Genomic DNA, 11,120 nt, shown 5'->3' with positions numbered 1-11,120 from the left:
CGAGTTCGGTTTCGGTTTTATTGACTGTTTCAAGATGTCTGCGCCTATGACTAATCTTAATGATACTTTCATAAGAGAAATAGAGAAAAATAATGACGACGTCATCAAAATTCATCAATTAGAAATAGGAGATGTTGGATGCGTTGTTTGGGACGCTGCTTTGGTGTTGTCAAAGTATTTTGAAACCAAAGATTTTGATTTCGGGAATCAGTTGTGTGGAAAAAATATCATAGAAATTGGAGCCGGTACGGGGGTAGTAGGAATAATGGCAGCTACCTTTGGGTGAGAAATGAAATGTTGATGATAAAACAACACGAACAAACACTTCTTGTTAAACCAGTTTTGAAGCTAGAAACTTAAACATCACTTATATGTAGCAGAGACCTATAATTAAAGAGATAAAAAAACTTGTTATTAATTTAAATTAGCCAGTTAATTGTTAAAATTGTCATGTGGTGGTGAACCAAATTCCCTTACCTTTCCACTTATTAATTAAACTACTTTTGCCCCTTTTGATGAATTGATCTGAAATAAAATGGAAGTAGAAGCCCAGAAGACATAAAAAAAAAAATGGGAAATAGGAGATTTTTTTTAATTATCGTTAAAAACAAAAAAAGTTGTGATAGTTGAAAATGTGAAAAAAAATGAATTTACTTTTGAATTATATTTATTTTTGTAAATATTGGGGCAAATAAGTTGCACTAAGTACTTCTTTTTTATTTGTTTTGGTAGAAAGAAAAACGTAGTATGAACATGAAACTAATTTACCATGGATTGGGAAACTGTAGGTTTTATTCCAATATTTGCTGTACTTTTTCAATCATGATCATTTAAAGTTGACATTGTCCATTAAGTTAGAACAAGATCTTGTTTCCAGCTGCTTGTTAATGTGAGATTTTAGTTACTTGTAAACTCTTTAATTACAGGTCTATGCATGTTGTATAATCAGGCATACAGGACCTGATCCAGGTTTCGAGCCAGTTTGATTTGGTAACTGTATGGAAAAACTAATAAGTTATGGAGTGAGGCACTTGGTGTTCTATTTTTTAGGACTAAGGTAGTTTTCCAAAATCTCCTTTTGGCCACTGCATTGGTTGTATTTATTCTATTATTAGCTCCCAGTTAGTAATAAAGTTTTTTATTTACTTTGACATTTCTGTATGTTTTCTTTCAGTTATTGTATGCTGTTTGGTGTTTCTGATTCTGTTTGCTTTAGCCTGTGTCTTTAGTATATATTGTGATATAAACATAGATGTCAAATAAATAACTAAGATTCAATTTCTGTATAAACCTAAGGGTATTATGTCTTGAATCAAGAATTTTGAACAATGAAAATAATATTATAGCTATTTGTAATGCACTTCATGCTAACACATATATTCAAAACAGGCTGTTCTTAGTTGAAGGTATACATGTACATAGTATAGGTTTTCAAATACTTTTGTGTTTAAATTCAAATGGTGAGGGGATTAATTCAGATCATTGATTTCTTTATTTTGCAAATTTAGAAATATTATTGAATAAACACCATAAGTGGGAAGACGGATGACAAAACATGTTTGAATGGTATAGATACAATTGTATCAGCTTAATTTATTTCTGATGTTTACAATGTACCTATGTTCTTTGTTAATCCCTGCTGGAGTGATTACATCTTGCAGACTAAACTAGGTAAGTTAGAACTCTGCCAAATATATGTTAATTTTATAAAAAAAAAATGCATCTAAAGAAAACATCCACTCTGTGTCAGCCTTGAAAGGTGGAACAATCACTTTCATGCTTGTTTTTTTATTTCGCTGATGCAACATCATAGATCAATGAGTGTTTTTTTTTTAACCTAGCCCATGGTCCATGTGGAATGAATGTTTCTTTATACTGTCATATTAATTGTGTTTGGTATTTTGATTTTTATAAGATTAGTTTTAGTTCTAGAACATACAGGTAAAGCCACTTATTTTGAGGTATATCTCAAAACCCAAGAGTGATGGACATATATAAGGTGGTCTTACTTTTTTCCAGTTGAAGTTCTCTACAAAAGTCTCCATTTGTTGAAATTGTATTAAAACTCCTAATGTAGAGTTATTGCTCTTAAAAGGCAAAAGTGCATTTTTTGCTGTTTTTAGCCAATATCTTTAAAAAACTATAACCGACCAAAAAAAACTTTTAAACTTATGAAATGATCCTTATGATAAGACGCCAGGTGTATTTTTTTGCATATTTACAAGAGAGAACCAGTATCCAAAGAGGTGGCCACATAAGTTTGCATGGAGTCAATCTAATGAGTAGAGATTAGGATGTAAGTGGCTGAATAAATAGCTATCACACAGTGCATTGAAGTATACAGTTTTGCTGTATATTACATGTAACCAATTTTACCTGAGAGTGTTCATTGGTAAACTTTGGTTTAAAATAAGGAGGAACAATTGCAAGATGGATATGTACGAAAAACAGTTCTAGAGAAGAAGTTTTTGTTTTTTGTCTGCAGTTTAATTGTGAATGTTGCATTTCAACTGTTTTCTAAGTTAACATTAATTTTGAAAAGTCTGACATTATCACAAATGTGATTTATTGTAATAGTATTCTTAGTTTTGAACCCTTCATGAATCCTGAATAAATTCCAGTATAGTGATATTTTTAAAGGTATCTACACACAATAATGACCTGACTGTATGAAATATATATGGTGTGTGTAAAATTGTCCATATAAAGCAGGGACTTCAGGGACTGGTCAAAATGTATCTCCACATATGACCAGTGCAAAAAAAAGGCTAGAGAGATTTAATAAAAGTCACAACCTTATGGCTGTCTTTTTTTATTTATTTAATTTCAAAATTGTTTATTTCATACTCACTTGGTATTAATGATTCCCTTATACGGCCCAAGTGAACAAGTATAAGGGTCCCTGTTTACAATAAAAACCTTTCTTCCCTGGGGTGAAGAAATAGTAAATGAAAAAAATATCCATTCAAGTTACATATTTAGTAAAAAAACTGAAGTATCTGATACTCGGTATGTACATGTATAACAAGTAAATTTTAAACCATGGAATGGCATTACATGAATGTAAGTAATATTATTAGTTGTGACATGATTAAAGAGTAATCAAGGGAACCAAGGTTATAGAGGTAATCAAAAGAATGTAATTCAGGGACAAAGACCAGACATGGAAAACAGACCTACACAACAAAGAACATAAAGTAACTAAAATCATACATACAAAGTAACAAAAGCAAATGAGCAGCTCGGACTCCACTAAAAACTGGGAGCATAGACCAGGTGCACCGGTAGGGTAAGCGTTCTCTGCTTTTCTAGAAACACCCGCGGAGTTGCTCATAAAATGTCAAGTCGGGGTAGACGAAAGAGGAAAGGAAAACTGGCATGTTGAACAAATCAGTTTTCATGGGGCAGATGGATACATCGTAACGATCAACGAATTCATGATGACGACCATAAAACTCCTGTATTCAATCTTGTAGCAACATAACCCTGTTCCAGTGAAAAAAGTTGTGTCCCAACGATAGAAATGATACCAACTATGATTTGCACTACTCCTATTGGACGTGGCAAAACAATTGGGCCGATCCCTTAATAAACAATCACTGTGTACAGCAAAACTGTACATTTCCGTTCATACACTGCATTTGATCAAACTTGTATAGTCATGGTCCATTGCTGTATAAACATGTAGTAGGATCTCCTCCACATGAGGATTGTTCTTGCTTCGTTGGTACCACCAATTTGCTGTGATGTTTCCCGCTGCTTCGCTTGCATCCCGAATTCCGACAAATGAAAAATTGTATTTGTATTTTAGATGATAAACCCAAGACATGTAATTAAGATTAGTAATTTTTAGGTATTAGGTACTTTGTTCTTCTAACACAACATACCAGGTTAATGTGCCACATAGAATGGTTTTAAAATGGCTTTAAAAATATTTCCAGTGACCTTTAATTGATCAAGTATAATAATTGTCGGCATCAAAGTTTTCTTGAATTAGTATATGGTTAGACATAAAGAATTAATGGGAAATGATTTATTTTCAATTACAATACGCATGTAATTGAAAAAAAATATCTACATTTTTGGAATATGGTCATTTTACAAAGTCGGCAACATGGGATTCGGCAATCTGGTACTAATTCGCTACTGTTATAGGTACACTCTGTCAGTACGACTTCTTTTTATTTACATAAGCTTAACAACGCTTTAACTGTTACTTTAAATAAGCACTAGAGTAAGAAAGTACTATAAATTTTCGATATCGTAAATGAATTTTATTACAAATTTTCCAGTGGAAATATATACCAATTTTGAAATAAAGAATCGTGTTACTTTGCAATATATATCCACCAATTTTTTGTGTTATGTGTATGGCCCATTGGAAAAAGCTTGTAGATCAAACAGCACCAGTTCATTATTTTAAAATTCTTCTTTTACGACTCAATTTTTTGCTTGGTATTTTTAGATCTAAGATCAATGGTTTTATTTCAGAGCAAATGTGACAATAACAGATCTACCCGACTTCATACCGCTTATCTGTAAGAATATTGAGACGAACAGCGAACTGATTAGGGGAATTACTTATGCCAAACCCTTGACTTGGGGCAAGGATACTGTGGACGCAGAGCATTATGATTATGTTGTGTTGGCAGATTGTATTTACTATGACCAGGTGATTTTTTGACATTTACAATTTTACGTAAAACATAAAGCTTTCCCCCACTGGCTCCAGTTTTTAGCTCACTTGGCCAAAGGCCATGTGAAATATTGCCATCACTAGGCGTCCCTCGTCTGTTATCAAGTTTTCAAAAAATTTTCTCCTCTGAAACTACTGGGCAGAATTCAGTGAAAGTTGCTTTGTTCCAAGGGGTACCTTGCACAAAATGACCATTGTGATTTATGGTCCGTGAAGAAACACGGTTGCCGTTACTAATATGGGACACGGAGTTAGACAGCAGTTTTCAGCTCACCTGACCAAAGGGCATTTGGTCTATCTCCATCACTTTGCCTCCATTGAATGTTCTCGTCTGTCGTCTGTTCACATTTTTTTAAAATCTTCTCCCCAGAAACTACTGAACAGAATCCAATGAAACTTAGTATGATTGTTTCTAAGTGAATTGACTGTTGGAATTTTTCATCATTGAAAATACAAGGCCGCTGTTACTATCAATAGAAGCATGGGGTCAGACAGCAGTTTTTTGCATGGGGTAAAAGTGTTCAGCATGATGAAATCTGATCCTTGGTCAAATTTTCCTTTAAATATGTTGACCCGTGTTGAAGTTATTGCCCTTTTTGGACTTTTGTGCTATTTATGTTGTCCATCTAATGTGAAACTAATTGACAAAATTCAAATGGGTTTGGTGTGGTAGCCTACACACAATAACCGTTGTGATTTTTGATCCGTGAATAAGCATTGCCGTCGTTACTAAAAAGGGAACATACAGGGTCAGATAGTAGCTTTTATGCATGGGGTCATAGTGTTCAGCATGATGAAATCTATCTGTGCTCAATTTTTTTTGGATGTGTTTTTTTTTTTCTTTTTTGCCAATTTCGATGTTATTACTTAAAAAAATCTTCACGGAAACTACAGGACAGAAATGACCGTTGGAATATTTTATCCATGAAGAAAAACCGTGACCGCTTTTACAAAAATAGAATGTGCTTGTCAAGCTAAGTGAGCAATTCTGCTTCTCTAGAGCCTTTAGTTTTTTTTATAATGAAAATCGGCGTAAAACTGTTTTATTTGCAAAAAAATACTGAACATTTCTTTCTCGACAATGTTGTAAAATCATTTAATTAGTATACTTGTTAAGCAAAATTTTCATGACTTTTCGAGATGAAAATCCGTGAATCAAATGCCTTATTTATGTTTAATTATGACCACTCATATATACCTTGATGACCGAAATAGGTTTCCATAAAAATCAAACACTACTCGGCCATTTCAGTGTACAAACAAGATGGACCGAGTAGCATGAATAGAAACTTGTTTTTTTTTTATTTCAGAGAATCGAAAAAAGTACATGTGCTTTGTATATAAGCCTTTTTCTATATCAATTCATGTAAAGGGTCGTTTGCGTATGATTGATAGTATGTCAGTAGTAAAATAGTGCATGCTCGACGGAAGAACACTGATCTCTCTGCGAATTACACTGATGGGACGTATAATGATATTTCTGTTATTTTCATTTTCTTTGTAACTTGCCTCTATAAATTCAAGATCCAATGTTCGATAAATGATTTTTCATGATTAAACCTAGCAATAATCAGATAGATAACCTTAAATCTCTACTTTTCAGTCTCTCCAACCATTGATACAGACTATGACAGACCTTTGCAGTAAAGATACGATTGTTTTGTGTTGTTATGAACAGAGAACAACTGGTAATAAACCCAAACTTGAAAAGGAATTTTTCGAGGTATTTAAAAGTAAAGTCTTCCAATTCAAAACCACAGGTACACAGGGTCATGACATGCTTTGCCACTTGTTTCTCTAAAGAAAAAAATCAGGAGAAAAACATATGATTCTGATTAATAATTATGGGCCTACTTTTTTTCTCTGATACCAACAATCATAACTTTTTGCAGTCATGCTATCAATTTATTACTATTTTTGGATTACAAGAAAATCAAACAGCAAGGATCTTCCCACCAAGCTCAACTGTAGTTACAACACCAATTTACTCGCTTCTATCAGAGTATTTGTTAACATTGATTTTTTTTCTTGGTGAAAATGGTGAAATTAAGTTACGAATCTTATTGTTTGAAATTTTATATTGTAATTAACATCAGCGTCGACCGCGTCCTGCCGTAAAAATACCTGTTTTAGGGATGAAATAAATCAGTCAAAACTTGGAGAGCACCTCAACTTCCAGTACGATTATGAACTTGCTAGTAGATTTTTTGCAAGTTTAACAGCAAACAGCAAATATTGGAAATTCATTTTCTAATATAACAAATTCATTTTCTCATATAACAATTTCATTTCCTAATATTACAAATTCAATTTGTAATATTACCAAATGCAGTATTTTTTTTATAATATTACCAAAATCAGGAATGTAATATTAGAAAATGAATTTATAATGTGAAAAAAATAAATATTTTCTGATAGTAAACAATGATTTTGTAATATTAAAAAAATATTTTGTGATATTACAAAATATTGATTTTTATCCACTTTGGCTTTCAATATAAGGATGTTTGATATAGATTACAGTCGTCATTTCTTAAGTTTTTTGTGGTGGTCATCATTACCTGATCGGCAGATATGGAATGCCCTTGTAATATGACCAGCAACCTTTAACTTTCTTCTCAATGGCCTTGTACTTTGATGAGGTGGGTGCCTTGCAGAAATTATTGACGACGACGACGACGGACGCCAAGTGATAGAAAGGACACGCATAAAAACGAAATAGCGAATCCCGCTAAAAAAAACGGAGACGAGTTCACGATCTCATGGATGATTAGTAGCTACTGCTTCTTGCAAACATCTTCTTCTCTGAAACTACTGAATAGATTTGCATGAAACTTATAACGACTGTTCCTTAGCCTTAGAGTATCCTGCACAAAATGACCGTTTGGACTTTTGATCCGTTAAAAACATGGCCGCCGTTACTAAAAATAGAACATCAGACAGCAGATTTTTGCACATATCTCCAAAACCGTTAGGTTTAGCCAAATTCTGACTGGATAAAAGTATTTAGCATGATGGTCTATCTATGGTCAAATTTTGGTGAAAATCTGTTGACCCATGTTGGAGTTATTGCTCTTTTTGTACGTTTTTTGCTGTTTTTGATGTTATTACTTCAAAAATCTTCTCAAAAACTACTAAACAGAATTCAATGAAAGTTGTTATTTTTAATTTTTAGGGTATCCTTAACAAAATGACCGTTTAGATTTTTGATCAGTTAAAACATGGCTGCCGTTACTAAAAATAGAACATAGAGATCGTACAGTAGTTTTTTGCATATATCTCCAAAACCGTTAGGTTTGGCCAATATCTTTCAATTGCTGAAATATTCTTATTAGAAGGCCTACAAAAATCTCCCTTGAGATGTGAAAAATGACTTTTTGTTTTACAGTTTTCAGCCTATATCTTTAAAACTATGATAGATAGAATGAAACTTTCAATTGCTGAAATGATTCTTATTATAAGGCCTACAAAAGTCTCCAGGGATAAAAAATGTCAGACGACTCTATATAAGAGTTGTTTTGCAGTTTTCAGTCAATATCTTGAAAACTATAATAGATAGCATGAAACTTTCGAATGATGAAATGATCCTCATGATAAGTCCTTCCAAAGCCTTCATGGAGTCAAAATTGTCTTCTTATTAGAGTTATTTCCCTTGAAAGGCCAAAATTTAACCAGGTGAGCGATTCAGGCTCCTTGGAGCCTCTTGTTTTGTTTCCCTTGAGTTGTACAATTTTTTGTTCTTCGTGTGTTGCCCTTTTCTTGTTTCCTTTGTTGTCATATCTAACTATGCTTTCACTTTGTTCGAATCTTATACAAAATTATCATTTCTTGTTTGTCTTTTCTTATTAAATTCAGTCTAGGAATATTGACAGATATATAGACACAGAAAATACGGCGAGGGGTCTGGGTGCCGCTCAAAGCCTCCAGTGGGTCCAGGGCAAGGCCAGGGGCTAGGTCGCTCTGCCCACAGAGCAACTGGGTTGTGTACCCCAGATGGTGGAATGGGGTACCCCTGGCGTGTTACATGCTGGAGTTGTCAGGCTATAATACGGAAAACCTGACCGCAAACCATAGTGGTGCACCGTGTTGGAAAGGTGTCACGTTCCTCGCACGTTAAAAAAACCCTACTGTGGTATTCTCCCGGAGTAGGAACCATAGGGATCCGCCACAGGAGGCTAAATTGCCCTACCCTACCCACCTCTCCCTAATTCCAGTGGCAATCAAAATTTCTCGACCCCATTATCCTTGTGTTCCATCCCATTTTTCATTTCATCATTTCATGTTCATTTTATCATCCACTTAATGTTCATCGCCTGAATATAGCTGAAATATTGCTGCTTGGGCGTTTAACCCCAACAAACAAACAATAAAATATTTTCGAGCTTACTCTGAAAATCGGGCTAAGTGTTGAGTTCTATTTTCATGAAAGAAAACTTTTTTCATTTCCCCCGTCTCGTTAATCGAATGGTTACAAGTAGGTACTGGTAATCATTCGATTATCAGAACGGGGGTATTGAAAAAATGTTGGTTGCTATCTATTTTTGTGCATAGAAACAATTTAAATGTATTTAGAAATGTAATTCATGTCAATTTGGGGCAATTTCTAACAGAAATGCTTAGACAGGCTTACTTTTATAAAGATTCCACTTAAGTGCACGATATGGGCCTTCTTGATCTTGTTTGAGGGTATATGAACTAACTGTTCATTGTTGAAGACCCTTGTACAATATCGAGATGCAGAACAGAAATAAAACCTTATTCCTTGAGTGACAATATGATATTTTCAATATATCATGTTAAGTGTTGTCTTACGCACATTCACTCCATATCCTCTCTTTTTATATTAAAATTTGCATGTACATTTTATTAATATAAACATAATTATATTCATTTTTCTATTTACAAAGTTTACTTCAGTTTTTTTTGTATCAAATTATTCATTTATAAATTATTTATGAGGGGTTGGACACGGGGACAGGAACCCGGGAATTAGGGGAGGTAGGAATGGGAGTTGATGGTGCAAGCTTGCCGGGATATTACAACGCCGAATGGGACTTGATCTTTTTGTAATCAAATTCAATTTTGTGTCACAAAAATTAATTTTGCGAGACAAAAGTCTATTTTATGTCTCAAAATAGACTTTTATCTCACAAAATTGGAAAATTTGCAGTATGTTATAAATTTTGTTAATCAGTATTCATTTTTGTGGAACAAAATTCACTTTTGTCTGTACAAAATTGAATTTGAGTACAAAACCACAAGAATCCTATTCGGCGCCCCGCAGAATCTAGGTAAAATAGGAACAAAAAAATAGGATAAGTAGCTTAGGCTGATGGACGGTTGGTAAAATCCAGTTGTTTTAATTAGATGAAGAGAAATTGATTCCTAACCTTGCAGGGAAAGGGTAGCTGAAGGCATCTGTCCATTTGGAGCACAAAATTGCATGTTAATCAGTATCAGATATTTCACTGAGGCCTCGAAGTAAAGCCACATCTGGGTATGGTGGTTGGAACTCTGTAACGCTACTATAGCTACTTGAAGTTGATGGCACTTCTGAAGGATACATGTATGTGCGAATATTATTAATACTGGCAGTGGTCGCTGGCTCAGTATCTGCTAGAACATTCGCTGATGGCTCATTCTCAATACTGCCGTCCTCTGAATTGTCATCTCTACTTTTTCTTTTCTTGCGGAAATCGCAAATCTACTTTTATAGGAGTTATCGGAACATTGAATGATTAGAAGAAAACAGATAACGGGTAAATGACGTTGGATTTCCGATTCCATGTTGCTACGTGAAGCTCAATTGATAACGTAATATAAGCCTTTACTGTAATTGTTTCATATACATCCATCAAATATTAAAAAAAGAAAAAAAATAGTCAAAATTTCTTACAGGCACAAGCCTGTACGAGCCTTACGTAGCTACGCCCTGGGAATCTCCAGATTTTAAATTTATTACCCTAAAGGAGCTCCAAATATGTCTTTCACATTTTCACTAAGTAAATGATTACATGATTTTTTTACTCTGTATTTTCAGCTGGTAAAAGCTAAATTTGATATTGAGGAGATACCAGGTGATCGGCAAGACCAACAGTTCAGAAGTGAAGATATCCACATTATGAGATTTACGTTGAAATCACCGTGAAGTTAAGTGTCCTGGTACAAATCTGGTTAAACGTTGTACCCATACATCGACAGATAAAGCTGTTGATGGAACAGGCAACAAGACAATCGACACTCGATACTGGAGAACTCTAAACAAATCCATGATCTCAGATGATATTAACATCTTCTGTGTTTCAGATCTTGTATAATTTGATTGGAAAATTAAATGATAGTGATAAACCAAAGACTCTACTTAGTTTTATTATGATTTAGTGGTACTAAACACATGGTTATATTTATATCGTTTTTAGGTGAA

At 34.0% G+C, this 11,120-nt stretch overlaps 1 protein-coding gene across 1 annotated transcript; it reads left to right on the top strand.

The window, feature by feature from the left end:
- The first annotated feature begins 9 nt into the window (after positions 1-9).
- Positions 10-11,049, top strand: LOC148622996 (protein N-lysine methyltransferase METTL21D-like). The gene is made up of 4 exons (XM_088573417.1): positions 10-282; positions 4,492-4,672; positions 6,300-6,419; positions 10,737-11,049. Exons 1-4 carry the CDS (start codon positions 35-37, stop codon positions 10,842-10,844), a joined length of 657 nt encoding a protein of 218 aa, XP_088429543.1. The 5' UTR covers positions 10-34; the 3' UTR covers positions 10,845-11,049.
- The last annotated feature ends 71 nt before the right edge of the window (positions 11,050-11,120 follow it).

The sequence above is a fragment of the Perna viridis genome, chromosome 3, assembly GCF_037379345.1.
Source record: "Perna viridis isolate PV_CMFRI_1.1 ecotype Kerala chromosome 3, ASM3737934v1, whole genome shotgun sequence".
In the NCBI taxonomy this organism is placed as follows: domain Eukaryota; kingdom Metazoa; phylum Mollusca; class Bivalvia; order Mytilida; family Mytilidae; genus Perna; species Perna viridis.
The sequence above is the reverse complement of the archived record's forward strand: the minus strand, read 5'-3'. Positions and strand labels throughout refer to the sequence as shown.

Excerpts from the sequence above, each read along its gene's own strand:
- LOC148622996 (XM_088573417.1), top strand. The coding sequence starts at position 35 with ATGTCTGCGCCTATGACTAATCTTAATGATACTTTCATAAGAGAAATA. Across the intron at positions 283-4,491 it reads ATAATGGCAGCTACCTTTGG|AGCAAATGTGACAATAACAG; the intron begins GTGAGAAATGAA and ends GTTTTATTTCAG. Across the intron at positions 6,420-10,736 it reads TTGAAAAGGAATTTTTCGAG|CTGGTAAAAGCTAAATTTGA; the intron begins GTATTTAAAAGT and ends CTGTATTTTCAG.